Below are 18,894 nucleotides of genomic sequence, written 5' to 3'. Positions count from 1 at the left end.
TTTTGTTTGCTTCTCAAATGTTACTGAGAATATAAAATTGTTTTGGAAAGGACACTGAACTCATCAGCCATGTCTCTGTCTTTGCTGGCACCATCCATCATTTATATTGGCTTCCTGTGTGTATACTCAGTAAAACATCAGGTTTATAACAGCGAGTAAAATAGACATTATTTTATATTATAGACCGTGTAATTTTGGAGAAAACTGACATTAAAGCAACAACTTATCAAATAAATATTAAGTTCCAACTGAAATGAATGAAAGGAGAGCTGTGGTGAGTGACATGGCCTAAGAGATTACTTGACTACACGTATCAAGTGGAATCCTCAGAGGCTTCCCTAACAGAAGGTTCAGCTGATTGCTCTAGGATAAGGGAAGTGGATGTAAAAGGGCTTGTGGTAGGAAGGAGTGTGCCACACTTCAATGTCAAGTGTTTTGGACTTTATCCTAAGAAAAGTACAAACTAATCCATAGCACAAAATATGACCTAAAACACGTTTTGTAAAAAAAAAAAAAACTCGATTACTTGTACTTGTAATTCAGAATAAAAATTATAGAATGCAAAAAGAGGTGTGGGGACCTCATTATTTGGTTTTTGAGATAATCGAATTACAAAAGAAAAGTAGCTTAGATGAAGGTGGTTTTAATAGTGGAGATAAGAAGTAGATGAATTCTATAGGTATTTGCAGCTGTTTGTTTGGTGGTAATAGTTGAAAAGGATTGGTGGAGTACATATTTACAGATGCAGGAGAGGAAAGTGTCTAAGATGGCACACAAGTTTTTGTGTAAGCAGACACTATGGACTCGGTTTCTGTTGCTAAAATATGAAAAAGTGAGGGAGGACTAGTTCTTGGAAGAAAGGTCAGTGGTTTGAATTGGAGCAACTGAAGATGTCATTAGCCAGGTAGATGTGACATTTTGAAACATCAGAGTAATTTAGTCTAATGTGCTATGTAATGTCTTTAAATAGTTTTAAAGCTTTGCCATTCTTTTTTTTTTTTTTTTTTTTTGGTACTGGGGATTGAACTCAGGGGCATTTGACCACTGAGCCACATCCCCAGCCCATGCCATTCTTTATAAATAAATATTTTAAAAGACTTTGTTGCTCTGTGTTATTATTTACTATATTATAAAAAGAAAATGACTAAAGCATTTGAAAATATGCTATACTTTATGGGACTCCTTTTAAATTTAGTAAGTGTAAAGAGTGGGTTTTGATTTATTTGTTGTGTTTTTTTGGGGGGGGAGGATTTTTTTGCATTTTGGCAGGCAAGAAGTTGTAGAAATTTTAATGTTTTCCTGAGTAGATTATATTACTATAAATGGTTTTCATTTGAATCAACTAAAATGGCAATTAATGGTCTAGTAAAAGTATTATGGTATTCTTTGCAGAGTGTAAGTATTTCTTAACAACAGAACAAATATTTTAAGAAAGATATTTAAGGGCTGGGGCTGTGGCTCAGTGGCAGAGCATTTGCCTAGCATGTGTGAGGTACTGGGTTTTATCCTCAGCACCACATAAAGAATAAACAAATAAAATAAAGGTATTATGCCCTTCTACAACTATAAAAAAAGTTTATTAAAAATTAGGGCTCCCGCCGCCTTTGCCCGGTCTGCTCGAAGTGCGGCCGGGAAGGCGGGAGCCCAGGGGAGGGTGCGGGGAGCTGGCAGGGCGGCTCGGGGCCGCCCGGGCGCCCTGGTCCCAACAGCGCACGGGGAAGCGTGGTCGGCAGTGAGACTCGGCTAGAGCCAAGATCAACCGCCCCGGCCGCCCCTCGGCCTCCCTAGGCTCCCATCTAGCCCCCGACACCCGGAGAAAAACGTGCAAAGGCGCAGAGAGGGACGGAAACCACAAATAAATAGCGGCGGCAGCAGCGCGTCATCTGGTGGAGCAGGAAGTGCAGGCAGAGTCCGGAGGCTGGTGCTTTCTGCGCGTCCCCAGGACTTTGCCATGGGCTGGGGGCCGAGGAGGCTGCGAACAGCCGGGCAAGGGCAGCGGCAGTGGCGCCCGCACCGGGGCTGAGCGAGCAGAGACGCGCGGGGCGCGGGGAGATGGCAGCGTCCAGCAACTCTAGCCTGTCTGGCTCCTCGGTATCCTCCGATGCTGAAGAATACCAGCCTCCAATATGGAAATCATACTTGTATCAGTTACAGCAAGAGGCTCCTCGTCCCAAGAGGATCATTTGTCCTCGGGAGGTGGAAAACAGACCAAAATATTATGGAAGAGAGTTTCATGGAATCATCTCCCGGGAGCAGGCAGATGAGCTCCTTGGAGGCGTGGAGGGTGCCTACATCCTCCGAGAGAGCCAGCGGCAGCCAGGATGCTACACGTTGGCTCTAAGGTTTGGAAACCAGACCTTAAACTACCGGCTCTTCCATGATGGGAAGCACTTTGTGGGTGAGAAGAGGTTCGAGTCCATTCATGACCTGGTGACAGATGGCCTGATAACGCTGTACATAGAAACAAAAGCTGCCGAATACATTTCCAAGATGACCACAAATCCCATCTACGAACACATCGGGTACGCCACTCTACTCAGAGAAAAGGTGTCCAGAAGGCTGAGCAGGTCTAAAATGAATCAAGAAAAACGAACGTCATGAATGAAGAGCACACACCAGTAGAAAAGATCTCCTCCCTGGTTCGAAGGGCTGCCCTCACACACAACGACAACCACTTCAACTATGAGAAGACACACAACTTCAAGGTCCACACATTCCGGGACCCACACTGGTGTGAATACTGTGCAAATTTCATGTGGGGGCTCATCGCCCAAGGAGTCCGGTGCTCAGACTGTGGATTGAATGTGCACAAGCAGTGTTCCAAGCATGTGCCCAATGACTGCCAACCTGATCTCAAGAGGATCAAGAAAGTGTACTGTTGTGACCTCACCACACTCGTAAAGGTTCACAACACACAGAGGCCCATGGTGGTTGACATATGCATTCGGGAAATTGAAGCAAGAGGATTAAAGTCAGAAGGCCTTTACAGAGTGTCTGGGTTCACTGAACACATTGAAGATGTCAAGATGGCCTTTGACAGAGATGGGGAAAAGGCAGACATTTCTGCCAACATCTATCCAGACATAAACATCATCACTGGAGCCCTGAAACTGTACTTCAGAGACTTACCCATCCCTGTCATCACGTATGACACCTATTCCAAATTTATAGAAGCAGCAAAAATCTCCAATGCGGACGAAAGGCTGGAAGCAGTCCATGAAGTGCTGATGCTACTGCCTCCCGCCCACTATGAGACCCTGCGGTACCTAATGATCCACCTCAAAAAGGTTACTATAAATGAAAAAGACAATTTCATGAATGCAGAAAATCTGGGGATCGTGTTTGGGCCCACCCTGATGAGGCCCCCTGAGGACAGCACTCTCACCACCCTCCATGACATGCGGTACCAAAAGCTGATTGTGCAAATTTTAATAGAAAACGAAGATGTTTTGTTCTAATCCATCAGGGAGATGAGCTGAATGGCCCCAGCCCTATCCAAGCTGATAGAGCTAAAGAAATAAACATTTCTTACACTTGATTTGCTTTTCAAACAAGTGACAGAGTTTCCTGGACCGCAGTGGATCACAGAGTCTAGTACTGTGTCTCATAGACACGCCCTCCTCCACATGAGAACAAGGGTGAGGGCGAGAAAAGCCCCTGGCCTTGGGTCTTTTGCCGTGCCTCGTATGTATGTCTGTTTTGCTGGAAGAGTGATTAATAAATCTTTCTTTAACTTATTAAAAAAATGTAACTTTTAAGCTTCAGTCTTATCAGTAATAAAAGGGAACTTAATTCATAAAGGTACTTGATACAGTTATACATTTTCCACTTACAAAAAAGAAGACAATTCTATATGTTAAATGTTAAATGAAACCTATATTGTAAAATGTATTTTTATTTTAGCTGCAAGAATGTTATTTTATTTTAGCAAACAGAACTCAGTGCAGTGCATTGATTATTACCCTGTGTTCCTTGTCCCAAGTTCTTGCTGTGATACCCTGAAGAAGTTGACCACGAATGCAGTATTACCTTGACATACCTCTGTCCTTATCAATGCTTTTCAGTGAAATTTCACCTGCCACATGTGTCCCTGCTTTTGATAGTTTTTGCTCTTAAGCACTGGCATTCTGCTATCGTGTAGTGTAGGTTTATAGCAATCATAGGATGGCCTGAAGCATCCCGAGATTTTCTTCCCATAAAAAAATTGTGAATTCCCAAAGTATGTTTTGAAATTGGTCATGGTCCTTTCATATTATGTGTATATATCCTCAAACATGCAGAATGCGGCTGTTTTACATAAAACAATTTGAGGACACAGGATGTTATCTGGGCCATGTAAAAAGTTAGCCCTTGGCCTCTTTCCTCTTTGGCCAAGCTTTTAGAACTCATACCTTAATGAAAAGTTGAAATTTTTTTGTCACATTTCGGTATTGATGCAAAGTGAACCTGCAGAATAACTGTCAATTATTTGTATTTTTGTTTTATAAACGAAACTATTTTTAAAGTAAGAATGAATAGGTTGATTTTTGCCAGCTATATCTTCCTCCTTGAGAAAAGTAGCCCTGTTTGGAAAAATTTCATATGATTTTATTTCTATAGTTCCATCCTATTGGCTATATGGATCTTTAGCATGAGCCTTTCCCACCAAGATTTCTATATTTTGTAACATAGGTGAAATATTTAAAACATCAAAAACTGTAAATCTAGATTTGTTTTTTAAATCCAACTGCCATGTCTTTCCCTCTGATTGTCTGAGGTGATTCATGTAATTATTCACAAGTCTCGTTTTGGAGTGGCCAGAAGAGAATCACTGTGTGTTATGTGGCGTGAAAGGAGGAGCAGAGTGTGTTGTCCTGGGGAGTCCTCAGGGCCCTGCAGATGGACAGATGGACTCTATTTGCACCTAGGGGTCAATATAGCTTGGCCTGGTCCCTGCTATTGGCGTTCCTCTCAATTGTACAGATTTGTTTGTTGTAGCTTATGTACTTCTTGATACTGTCAAAAAATTATCTGGAAATGGTTTTATTTTGTGAAGTGAACAATACTTTGTAATTTATGATAGTGTAAATGGAAGGACAAAGCATTACATGTATTAAATTCTTCTGTCTAAAAAAAAAAAAAAAAAATTAGGAAAAAACATTTAAAAAAAGATTATTTAAAGACAATGACTTCTTGTCTCACAAAATATTCTATGTCAACTCAAGTTGAAGATATTTTTATGATATGTTAAATATTTTATAGAAACCCAATATTTTATAGCAGCATTACTATGTTATATATGTATATATGTCTGCTATATATTCTGAAGTACTTACTTCATTCTGATTATTTTCATTATTTGATTTTATTTTATCCAGATATTAACATGTTTAAGAATAACAGAGTCTTAGGATTTATGGAATATCTTTAATTGACTTCTCATTGGAGAATCCAGTAGAAAAGGGTTTGAAACTTTTTCTCTCTGCCCTATCATTTTTAAACTAATGGTTCATTTTATTTCCATTTATTATTAATATTAACAAAAAGAAATTAAGAAGGCTTTTTGCTGGAATAGAAATGAAAAAGCTGAAACAATAAGGTTTTCTCCTTTTTAATTTGTAAGTTAACATTATTTTTAGGTTAGTATATTTATTTTGCTACTTCAAACATTAATTCGGTTTTAAAAGTGAATGGAATTTTCTCATGTTTAAAAAACTAAAATCTTTATCATTCTTTCCATAGTTCTCATATCTTTATGGGGCTTACAGGTTGTGAACAATTTTGTTTTATACCTATATTTCTGGGTTTTTTCGTACTTCACAGAGAAATATTAGTGGAGAAAAACTGTTGATAGTGAAAGTGAGTTTGCTTTTCTGCCTAATCTTTATGCACATCGTACACTAACATTTTTATTCTTTCTTCCTGTTTTCCTGAGCTCTGCATTCTACCTCCTGAGAGTTTCCTGATAACTAGGATTATACTTTGGAGAGTGGTTTAAGAATGTGGAGAAAACTAAAAGTAAACCAGTATGTTAAGACTTCATGTTTTCCCAAGCTGCCTCCATATTCCTGCTTTGTAACTCCTTTAAAATTAGTCAAAAGCCTGTCACCATGTTTAGTTTTTACCTTATATTCTCACTGTAACATGGTAGAATCTCAATAAATAGTTGTTAAATGAATGGATGGCTCTTATCACCAATACCAAGAGCCTAGTTCCCAAGCAGACACTTGTGTTAATAAAACAAAGGTATGCTCTGGCATAAAAGAAGCTCTTAAAAAAGAAACAGAAAGCCAGCATGTCTGAATCACATTGTTGAGGAGTTCTCTAGAGTTCCTTGTAGCTCTTCTGTTTTCTTTTTTTCTATTGGATTTCATGACCAGCAAACTTTTTATTAAGTGCTGTCTCCTCTACTTTTTGTGTACCTTCAACAAATCCTTCCAATTTCCTGTTAATTTTAAGAAGTATAAATTAATTGGAAAAATGGCACCACTACTATGAAACAGAATTGGAGGTGGAAAGACAATTGAGTCTGAGGGAAATAAAAAGTCTCTGAGACTCACTGCTTTGAACAGTCTTTAGAATACTTTTGACCAAATGTTTGATTTGCCTTTTAACATCATGATTGTGAAGTGTATACACTTTAAATGTGACAATTGTTTTAGTTATATATTGTGATCATAACTTTGAAATCTACCTTTATTATATCTAGATATTTCATATTTTGTTGAAGTCAAGTTGTTTTTATGTTAATATATACTGACTTTTGTTGCAATGTCACATTAATATATAAATAATCCTTTTCAAATATTTAAATGTTCAGCTAAAATGCTTTTAATCTCTGACCTAGATTCATATCTTTCAGTAAAATGCACTTTTTAAATAAATTAATGTATTTATGATTAGTCATATGTTGTCTTGAAGTATACATTGATCTATCTACATAGTTTTATTTAAGAGTAATATTTTAAACTGTTCTCATTTGCAAATAACACTTTGAATAATGAGTGCTAAAAGTGTTCTAGAGATCTCAGAGGAATATGAACATCTGGAAAATTTGGAAGACTTGGAGAAAATCGTGAATTTCCTTTTATAATGATGCCCAGCTATAAGATTTATTTCCAAACCTATTTTATTTACACTGCTATGAGTTCATCTACTTTTATTGTTCTCGTATTTTAACATTCACTTATATTTCACATTACACATCTGATATAGTCCCAGGTTACTGACAACATGACTAATGTAATATACAATTGATAGTATATAATATACATCCTATATTGATAATAATGTCAAATGCAATGTCTAATATCTAATATTTTATTAATATCTGACATTTATCTATATGATATATGTAATGTTATATTAATGTATTAGATAGTAGGTATAATATATCATATTACATGTTTATATATTCCTAGGAAAAAAATATAAAATGAAATGATAGAATTATGAAATAGACTGCCTAGAACTACTCTATGAAGAACTATATGATGTAATGATGATTTATTGAAGAAGATGAGCTTGAAAAGGACAGAAAGTGAGTATGTGGCAGGTGAGTGTGCACTAGGGAGTGTGTATGCACACACATACACCTGTAGAGTGTGGGTCTATAAAAGGGTATCACATATCCTCAAGCAAGCTCATGACCTCCATGCACATGGGAATGTACCCATGTAAATTTTTTTGACTTTAATACTGAACTGGCTAAACTGTCTTGAGTTTTGCATTATCAGAGATGAAGTCATCTAGTTAGAGTTACTTAAAAAGTATAATGTCTAAGGTTACATTTCTATCACTGAATTTGTTCAGGCAGGTGGTATGCTTATCTGTCAGAAGACACCAACTTAATAATTACTTAACCATAACTACAATGTCATTTGAAGAAGGTCTTAATCCAACAAAGGAAATATGAAAAAATAATTGCTCTGATGTTGCAAATGTTGCTTTAAAATCAGGTACAAAATATTTAAATAATCATTAGATTCTGATAGGTATGGTGGGAGATGGTATTTGTTGAGGCAACGGGTAATATTTCACAGAAGTGATGGGTAATATTTGGACTGGGTCTTAAGAGATAAATAAGAGCTTGAGAACTGGGAGGAGGCACAGGGTTTGGTAGCAACCATTTTCTCTGTAGTTTAGGAAATAATTCATCATCCACAGGCAGGTGAAAGACATGAGGGTAGAATTTGGAAGAGAGCCGTGAAATTTGAAACAGGAGCTGGGAGAATGAACCAGGTTTCTGACCAGGGCTATGCAATGGGATTGCCTGGAACTATCAGAGTTTCCTAATTGCACCCAGTGAAAACTCGGACGGTTTTGTCATTTTCCAGTTGTACGAAATAGCATTGGGACAACAGTGGAGAGAAAGATTGTTAGCAAACTGTCTGCAGCATGTTATTTCAAACATAAGTGGCACAAATATTTAATGTCTATTCCTCACCCTTCCCCTTTCCAAACTGGTACCCCAACATGCCTGCTATTTGATAATAAATACTCAGGAGATGTAGTATAGTGGGCTTAATAATGCTTCCCCACTCCCCCTAAAGATACCCACATCCTAATCCCTTAAACCAGTAATATTACTTTATATGGCAAAAGGAACTTTGCAGATGTGATTAAGGATCTTGAGGTTATCAGGGATTATTCATTTGGACCCCAGATGTGATCACAAGTGTCCTTTTTAAGAAACTGAAAGGAGATTTGACTGCAGAAGAGGAAGTAGGCAATTTGAAATGCATAAACAGGCTGAAGTGAACCTGAACCAAGGAATATTTGCCGAAAAAAACATTAATAAGCAAATTAAACCAAATAGAAGAAAACCGAAATTATCAGTAACTTGTTTGAAACAACTGCTAGTAGTGATTTAGATAATGAAAGATCTTCTAAGCTTTTTTCTATTCACATCTAAACACACATATACAACATAAAGATGCTGCCTGTGCAGACATTATGTATCTTGTTGTTTTTGCACTAAACATAGTTAATCTTACTTCTACATATATATTTGAATGGCTAAATTCTATCCCACAGTGCAGGTACATAAAAATTAATTTAATTGATAACTTTATTGCTGGATGTTTAGCATTCAACATATTTACATTCCAAACAGTACATTTTTGTAACTGAATGTTTGTACATTTCTAAAATCTTTATTTTTCATTTAAAAAGTTAATTAAATGTATTTTGCCATGTTTTAGTTTTTTCTTATTTTTCAGATTTTCCAAACTGGAATTTCTACATAAAAAGATCTGGAAATTAATTTTTTTTCTTAATTGCCAATCTGTCCTTCAGAAAGTTTATTCTGATTTATAACCCTACCATTAGTGAATTAAAGTAGGAGGTTTTTAATCTTTGTCAACTTTGACTATTTTAATCTTCACATTTTATTTTTAATTTAATAAGCAAAATTATTTTGATTTACTTAAGTATCAGCCAATTTGGAATTTTTTTCCATTTTCTAAGTGGCCACAGATTTGTTTTTTTCCACTAGTAATTGTTCATAGCCTAGCCATTTTTCAGACTCATAAGGTATATCTACATAAATTCAATAGAGTATTTGAGAATCATGTATACTGCAACCATTTCATTTTACTTTTATTTTTATTTATAGTCTTTGAAAATATAGATGCTTAAGTCTTAAGCTTTTAAGCCTTTTGTTCATAGTTCCTGTCTTTCAAGCAAGTCTTAGGATGCTATCCTATTCAAATTCAAATATATCTTCACCTATAATTTTTCTATTACTCTCATAATTTTATGTTGAGATACTGGATATTAAGTTGCTCATTATGTGATTGATATTGCATTGAATAGGAGTACAATCACCTTGGAGGACAGAGACTAGATTGAAATAGAAATGGAAAAGATAATAATGAAACAACCTCATAAGGAGTGACAAGGCTTAAAGAAATCTGTCATTCAGTATCTTGATCAAATGCCTCAAGACATTTAGGCATGATGTTGATGAACTGAGGCAAATAGTGATGATCAGTCACTGTCAGGGCAAGAGGAGAGCTTGCACGTCTTGATTATCCACTGGGATTGAGCATGTTATCTCTACAAATTCATGCAACAGTGTGAAGAGGAAAAGATTTTTCTATCTGAATTATTATTTCAGATGGGAATCTCTATAACCTCTCCTACTTGTCTTCCTGCTCTCCTCCACTCTAGTGATTCTAGATTCCTTCCTCTTCCTCAGGCTAGGCATGCTCTCACCTCGGGGTTGTTCCTCTGTCAGGTACACTGTTTCATCAGATAATGACACTTGTTAATCTTCACATTTTTCTGCACACACTTACTTAGCCTACCCAGCCATCTGACTTGGAGTGTAGCCTCCTTCCCCCCAGCACTTTTGATAGCTCTTTCCCTTCACCCTTTTTCCACCTAATTTCATATGCTGTAGTTTAAGGATAGTTACAAATTACAAAATTCATATATTAAGTATGTCTATTAATTATTGTGGGGGTTTTGTTTAGCAGGTAAGCTCCACGAGGTCAGGAGACTGTAGATTGCCCAGTGTAGCTTTTAAGTCAACTTTCTAAGCTCCTTATTTCTCTCTTTCTGTACCAATCAAGAATCAGCAGCTGCCTCAAGGGAAAAGCCAATACAGAGCACCAGGCTCATTTTTATACTCCTCCCCATTCCTTGCACTTCTTGGTTCCTCAAGCCTAGGTTGCTATAGCAGCCTCCAAACTCCATTTTTTCTATACTCAACCCTATGAGATTTCTGAAAAGCTCTACTTGCGCTATGCCTGTTAAGGTCCATTCTGTTCTTGGTCTTTTAGCTGAGTTGACAATTAACAAACACCCTAAGAGGAAAATGACACATAAAATGTTGAACTCATCTAAATTAACTTTTCCAGAACTTCAGCTCATTGACTTCCTTGAAGGTTCTCTGCTGCCTTGAAATATGTGCTTTTTGTCTGTTTTCCAGATTTTCTGATCCTTGGTAGAAGTGCTGGTCTGATATTAGCTATCCATCATAGCAGGAGGTCTATAAGTCAATTTTTAATTTAGTTTAATTAAAATCTCATTTTTTGGTAAAACAATGACATCCTAAATTATATAGCTCCACTTCACCTCATTTTCAAAACTATTTTATAATGCTTCTAAAGTCTTTTTTAATAATTCTTTCATTTTTATTATCTGTAGCACTCCTAGCCAAACGTATAAGCATTCAACAAATACTTGAAAAATATCTGAATAAATGTTTGTTAATGTATTACAGGCATATTAATATGCAGTGTTGGCAACCCTCAATCTTTTTTTTTAACTTATCTTAGAAGTTATTCTTTAATGTTACATAATCCTGGAGGCAAACAAGGATATAATAAAACCAATTTTCTGAAATGTTTTATTATTTGAAACTTAAAATGTCAATATTTTTATGATGAAAAAAATCATCATAAAATAATTTTGTTGGAGAGCCTAATGCTTTCAATTTTTGTTGTTTTATTTTAATACATGTAGAAATGAGCAAGGTAACAAATTTAAAACAATCAAATCTTCCTGTTCCTTAACTGGAAATTTAAAAGAGAAAACTCTTAACTGCTTTAGATGGTATCAGGCCAAAAAGTTGTTTCGTCATTGCTAAGAATCATGCTTGTTTCTGCATTTCCACCAAGTTATTCATTAATCAATGGTTTGTCTCATGAATATTTTATGTGAATTTTCTGAAGAAGAAAAAGGAAAAAGGATAATTTTAGTGAATACTATAGACTGTCAATACTTCTGAAAAAATAATTTATTGCTATCTTTGAATATCCTAATGGCATAAAACTAAGTGACTGGCAGGGTATACTTTCTCTAAATATAGGACCACGGAGGTAAATGGTGCCCTGTGTCCTGGGGATCTGAATGTATTTTCTGACTTGAATATTGATTCTAACTAATTTATTTGCCATTCTGTGCAATTGTTAGGCCATCATGTGCAGGCAACATAATTATTTCTGGTAGTACCAAGATGTTTTAAGATAGTTTTCTTCTTCTTTTTCTTTTTCTTTTTTTCCTCCAGAAACTTGCACATTATCTTTTTTTAAAAAATGGAAAGGAATAATTTACTCTTGAAATGGGATTTTGATAATAGACCACACATTTTCCATGGAGAGTATATTGAATTTCTTTGCAGAAAGGACACTTACTTAGCTGAAGCATCATCTGTGTGGTCTCTGAACTTAGAGTGCAGTGTGACAGAGGGCAGTCAAAGTATCCAAGGTGTATTCCAAGAGACAGGTAAAAAGAGACTTGCACCCATGGCTACTTGCTTCTTTCTATCAGATTGTTATTCAAGAGATTCATCATGTTATAATTTCAGGAATATGTTCTACAAAATGTCTACTTTATAGCAATTGGAAGGGAAACAGAATTGTATTTTCCTCATTTTTTTTTTAACCTAAGAAAATTCCTGAAAGTATTATTTAATTCAGCAAGCTCTCTGAGTTGTATGAATAGCTATTTGCTATTTGTGGCACTTTGATAATTGGATAAATGATCCAATTTATAGGTGCAATATTTAAATATTCAAAAATTAATATATATGTTCTGAGACAAGAAAAAAACATTTTCTTTTGTTTCTCATTGTGTGTAACAAATAAAGGTTTCGTAACACAGTTGTACAAACCTTTGTACTGAGGAAAGAGCATGTTTATAATTGTTTGAAATCATGTTGTTCATTTTCAGGATCACATTTATGTATAAATAAAAATTTGAACTGGGTTGGGATCGTGGCTCAGTGGTAGAGAGCTTGCCTTGCATGTGTGAAGCCCTGGGTTCCATCCTCAGCACCACATATAAATAAATAAGTTAAATAAAGGTATTGTGTCCATCTGTAACTAAAAAATTAAAAAACAAAACAAACAAAAAAGAATTGAAATCATTAATGTGTTTCCTTATATGATATTAAAACTATATATTCCACCACCTGATTAATAAAAATTGATTTTTCCTAGACAAATATTGAGAATACAATAAAATGAGTGAATGATTTAATAGAATCAGGATTTTGATCCTTTTGAAGATATAATAACAATGAAGGCTGGGCGTGGTGGTGCATGCCTGTAATCCCAGCAGCTCTGGAGGCTGAAGCAGGAGGATAGCAAGTTCAAGCAGTCTCAGCAAAAGCAAGGCAGCAAGCAACTCAGTGAGACCCTGTCTCTAAATAAAATACAAAAATAGGGCTGGGGATGTGGCTCAGTGGTAGAATACCCCCGAGTTCAATCCTCAGTACCGCCCCCACCCCTACCAAAAAAAAAAAAAAGGAAATTATATTTTGTGTTCAATTAAGAATAAACATATTTTAAAAAAGTAATGGCAAACTGCATGTAGTTCTATTTCAGCAACTGTTAACAATGATCGATAGGAACTACCTAAAAACAACATTTGGATACTTTGAAAACTGAGAAAAACATTCATAAGACACATCATAAAATCAGGGTGGAGAAATTTTATGGTATTTAAATGTTTTCGTTATCTTTGGCTTCTAATTTATAAGAGAAAATAACAGAAAAAGTTACAAATAAAAAAATAGTGTTGGAGAAGTAAATGGCATTGGTGTTTTGTTTTTGTTGTTTTGAAATTTACTATTTTACTTATTTTTTTTGTTCAGTTTTTTAGAGTTTTTTTAAAATATGTTTTTAGTTGTTGATGGACATTTATTTATTTATATGTGGTGCTGAGAATCAATCCCAGTGCCTTGCACATGTTAGGAAAGCACTTTATCAATGGGCTACAACTCCAGCCCTGGCATTGGGTTTTTAAAAGGAAACTGTTGGTTTTATTTACTAAGTATGTTTACTTTCTCTTGTTGGTACCTGATTAGGAAAATGATTCAGTATATGAAATGTTGAATGTTTAAGATCATAATAAGCTTCACTATAATTAATGCTTGTTTTATTAAAAAAATTCTGATCTCTTTCTCTCTAATCAAGGATTCTGTCTTATCAAGAACCCTTAAGGAAATGAAAATGAAGGACAGAAAAAAGAACAGTATTTCAACACATCATAAAATCTCTTTTAAAATACGTTTTAGAAAGGATATATTAAATGAAAAAGTCTTAAATGTTGACTTGCTAGAGGAGCTGAATCTTATTTTTATGTTTGTAAATAAAAGCCAAAAATGTTTCATTTCTACTTTGGGTGATCTGACATGTAGCATAACATTTATTGCATATATTTAACCTGTTAAAAACAATCTACACATCAAAATATTTGTTTGCAATAATATTGGACTATATTATTGTCTTCATATATGTGCAAAAATTTGCAATCCCATTTGTCTTTATTCTTTTCATTAATTTTAGACTTTTCTGTTACTTTCAATGCAATATACTTGTAATGGCAAAGAACCAATCACAGTAGGAGAGATTTACTTTATTAAATGCAGAAGAGACTGTCCTTCAGACTGTTTAATTATAAAAAAATTTTAAATTAATTGTAACTCAAGTGGTTTAAAGACCTAATAATTAGACCATAAACTCTACAACTGCTAGAAGAAACATAGGCTCAACACTCCAACATATTGGTACAGGCATCAACTTCCTTAACAAGACTCCTAAAGTACAAGAAATAAAACCAGGAACCAATAAGTGAGACAGCATCAAATTAAAAAGCTTCTGCACAGCAAAGAAAACAGTTTAAAGTGTGTGCAGAGAGAGAGCGCCTACAGAATGGGAGAAAATCTTTGCCACTTGCTCTTTAGTGGATTAATATTAAATGTATATATAAAGAATAAAAAACTTAACACCAAAAAAAAAAATAACCCAATAAATGTACAAAAGAACTAAACAGATTCTTCTCAGAAGAAGAAAGACAGGTGGCCAACAAATATATGAAAAAATGTTCAACATCTCTAGCAAGCAGGCAAATGCAAATCAAAGCTACATTGAGATTTTATTTCACATCAGAATGGCAATAATCAGATTATAAACAATAACAACAGATGCTGGAGAGGATGTGGGGGAAAGCTATACTCATATATTGCTGGTTGGACTATAAAGGAAAGCAACCACCCTGGAAAGAAGTATGGATATTCTTGAAAAAATTAGAAATAGAACCATTGTATGAATCAGCTATTCCACTCCTTGTTTCTTATCCAAAAGAACTAAAATAAACATGCTATAGTGATACAGCCACATCCATGTTTATAATAGCACAATGCACAATAGCCAAGTTATGGAACCAGTACAGATGCATATTCCACAGATGAGTGGGTAAAGAAAATGAGGCATATATACACAATGGAATTTAAAACAACTATAAAGAAGATGATATGCATTTGCTGATAAAAGGATGGAACTGGAGAACATCATGCTAAGCGAAATAAGCACACTCAGAAAGTCAAGGGTCAAATGTTGTCACGGTTTGAAGTGTCCCCCCAAAGCTCATGTGTGACACAATGCAAGAAGGTTTAGTGGAGAAATGGTTGGGTTATGAAAGTCTTGACTTAATAAGTGAATTAATCCCCTGATGGGATTAAAGATTGATGGCTGAAGGCAAATAGGCTATGTCTGGAGGAGGTGGGTCATTGGGGGAGGCTTGTCTTTGGATTATATATTTTGTATCTGATGAATGGAGTCTCTTTCTGCTTCCAGATCATCATGTGAATGACTTTTCCGTGCCACACTCTTCTGCCATGGTGTTTTGCCTCTCTTTGAGCCCCAAGGAATGGAGCCAGCCTTCTGTGGACTCAGACTGCTGAAAACATGGGCCCTCTGAAAAAACTTTTCATCCCAAACCATTGTTGTGATCTGGTCTTTCAGTTGCAGTAGCAAAAAAGCTAAAACAAATGTTTTCTCTTATAATGCAGAAGCTAGAAAAAAATAAGGAAAAAAGGTGAGGAGGGATGAAAATAGAAGAGAGATCATGAAGTAGAGGAAGAGTATTGAAATGGAAGAAGGAGGAACAGGAAATGGGAGGAATGGTGGAATGAAATTGACCAAACTCTCTTAGGTGCATATAAGAATATACCAAAGTGCATTTCACCTTTGTGCATATGTATAAAGAAATAATTTTTAAAACTATAGATAAATAGAAGGAAGACCAGTAGAGTAGGAAAAAAGGAACCAGAGGAGGAAGGAGAAAAGGGAAAGGGAAAGTACTAGGGACTGAATGGAGCAAATTATATTCTAGGCTTGTGTAATTACATCAAAATGAATCATCATATTGTATATAACTATAATGTACCAATAAAAAATTAATTGTGATATTTGCTATAAGGTTAATAGTCAAATTGTTTTTATGATAGTCAACTATCTACCTGTTAAAATATTGTTAAAGGAACATGGTTAAAAAATGAATGGCCATTGCTATTTTTATATTTTATGTTTCCCAAGTAATTATTTTGGTCAGAAAATTACTGGGGTCATGCAAATTATATGATCTGAAATTAGCCAGTCCTGCAAGCATGATGATAGTGTCTGTATCACACAGATCTGTTGCAGGCCTGAAAGAGCATCACTGTCACTCTCTTGTTTGAAGTAATGGCTCTACTTTAATCTTCTGATTTGTTAATTGTGAGGCCAACTAATTTTAATATTTTGGAGGGAGATAAAAATTTCTGTGGACAATATAGTTCAAAGCTGCCTGTTTGCAAATACTCAATGCTAAAGAAAGAAAAGTGTGAAAAGTGCAAAAGTGAAAGCAAGTACAAGGTTAAATGATGGCATATTCAAAGTTTAGTGGTTTGGGATAAGACAAGGTACAACAAATAAACTGTAAAGGACTGGTTCAATGGAAACCCAGAAGAGATGGGACTAAAACTACTGTTTGGATACTGTTGACTTATTGGTTACCCCCAAAAGAAAAAACAGCATCCAGTATGAAATTGAGAATGGAAGTAGTTGAGGAATAAATGTAAGGTACAGAAAACCTAGACGTGAACATGATGAGCTTGTCAATAAGTAGGACGGTGAGTGGGGAGATACTGATAGAATTTTTAATAAAAAAATTGAGCATTTGTTCAAATTAAATAAAAAAAGGAAAGAAGGGCAGAGAAAAAATTTTTCATAGCAGATTTCAGTGGTTTCTTAAAAAAGTGAGGACATTGAGATCAAAGGCACAGGAAGCGCCTGACCTTTTGTGGGAGGAGGGACTGGGTTTGTGGCTAGATAGAGGTCATTTCTGGATTCTGCTTCTTCTGTGAAGAAGAAGTTGGCGGTGAGAATGAGGGATAGGTGGATGGGGAGAGAAGCTAAAGGAAGAACAACCTAGCAAGGTGATTTAACAAACTATAATAGTTTCAGAGAATTATCACTTAATTAAATGTATAAGGTATTGAGCATAATTTACAATAATTATCATCTTGCATTCTAAAGAACTGTGTTGTAAGAAAATTTTCCTCATGATGAATATGAAAGCAGACTTTGACTAGGTAATTTTCCATCATTGCGGTACAGGCACACTACATCAAAGATCAAAGAATCCCTAACCTGATGATCACCCTAAGGTATTCTGAAGCTGAGAAGGGTGCTGCCTGGTTCTGCAAAAAGGAACTTTAATTTTTCAAAGGGTAGTTAAGAATTCATACTTATCTATCTTTTTCTTCTTAAAAAAAAGAAAGACTAAAATACTGGAGAACATTATACATTAAAACTGAATTCAGGGCAACCCAGCATGATTCCTTTGAGGAAAAAATGGGAACTCTAAAAAGACCAACCCAATGTGAGAAGTAGTTTGCCTAATATATTTTTTCCCAAATGTAAATAGAAGACTGATTATTAGACAGTGTGCAAGATTTCAATAAGACATTTTGCTTTTTATGTACTTTCAAAATATGAGAAAGTAAAAATTCAGTTAATAAATTTGCTTGTATTAAAGAGATTATTCTATGACTAGATGTTTTAAGAATTTAAATATTAAAATGTTTATTATTTTTCTCAAATATAGAAACAATTCTTTGGCAACTCTGTTAATCAGTGCAAACAATAAAAATGTAAATAAGATAAAGAATGAAATTCCCTTTATTCTCCTCAATACCCTAGAATGATTTTCTCAGTCCAGAGGTTAGCATTGTAACAAATCTGCTCTGTGTCTTCTTAGATGTAAATATATATTCTCCAATTTCACTTATATACAAAAATAATGTATATTATATATTATGCTATATTGTTGTTCTAAAGCTTCTATTTTCATCTAAAATACAATAGATCTATCAGCACATTGACATGTGGATTGATTTAATTTTTTATAACTGAGTAGCATTTAGAGAAAATTCCTTGACCTGAATTCATAATTCCTAACATATATATTTAGTTTTAAGAAAATCTGAGAGCAGAATGTCAATGGCATCAATTGTATACCATGCATCCCCTTGGATATGGCTGTGAGATGTAATTAGCAGGCTCTAACTTCTCTCTTCCTCTGTCCACATTTTTCTCCTCACTGTCTTTCCCTAAACTCAGCATTCACATCTTGATTTATTTTACATATTGCCTTCTCCATGGTACATAGTAGAGGCTCAAAGGTTAAACAGATTAATTCACTAACAAGAAAACAGCAAGTCAGAGAAAAGCATGCATATTTCCCTAATTGATGAAACGCCAGAATATTGCACTGGAATATTAAAAGTCTTGACAACATATTGTGCCATTTTGTTGTTTCTGGAAAAAAATATCTTCTGTTCTATTATTGCATTGATTATTTATGTAAATTAAGAACTAACAAATCAAGGGATATACCTGGTAGAATATTACCTGTGTTTTATACTAGCTTATATTTAACTTATACAAACATCACAATATTATACCTTAATCTCATCTTATTTTTTATGTCTTTAAATAAGAAATATTCCTTAGGGAAGAATGATATAAACTGCCATTGTGATTTGAAAAATACAGACAATAATCTACACTGATGGGTATGGACTCTAACCTGAGATAGCAGGTATTACTTGCTGTGCAAAGAAGTATACTTGTAAAA

The 18,894-nt window shown here is 35.0% G+C and overlaps 1 protein-coding gene across 1 annotated transcript; it reads left to right on the top strand.

Moving 5' to 3' along the window:
* The first annotated feature begins 1,617 nt into the window (after positions 1-1,617).
* LOC124105629 (beta-chimaerin-like) lies at positions 1,618-5,126 on the top strand. The gene is given in 2 exon segments (XM_046462851.2): positions 1,618-2,596; positions 2,599-5,126. Coding segments are annotated over 2 exon segments (1,404 nt in total). The 5' UTR covers positions 1,618-2,052; the 3' UTR covers positions 3,459-5,126.
* The last annotated feature ends 13,768 nt before the right edge of the window (positions 5,127-18,894 follow it).

Source organism: Marmota monax, unplaced genomic scaffold (assembly GCF_021218885.2).
Source record: "Marmota monax isolate L192 unplaced genomic scaffold, Marmota_monax_Labrador192_F-V1.1 WCK01_AAM20220418_F8-fsc00099, whole genome shotgun sequence".
Classification (NCBI taxonomy): domain Eukaryota; kingdom Metazoa; phylum Chordata; class Mammalia; order Rodentia; family Sciuridae; genus Marmota; species Marmota monax.
Note: the sequence above shows the minus strand (reverse complement) of the source record. Positions and strands in the feature narration are given on the sequence as shown.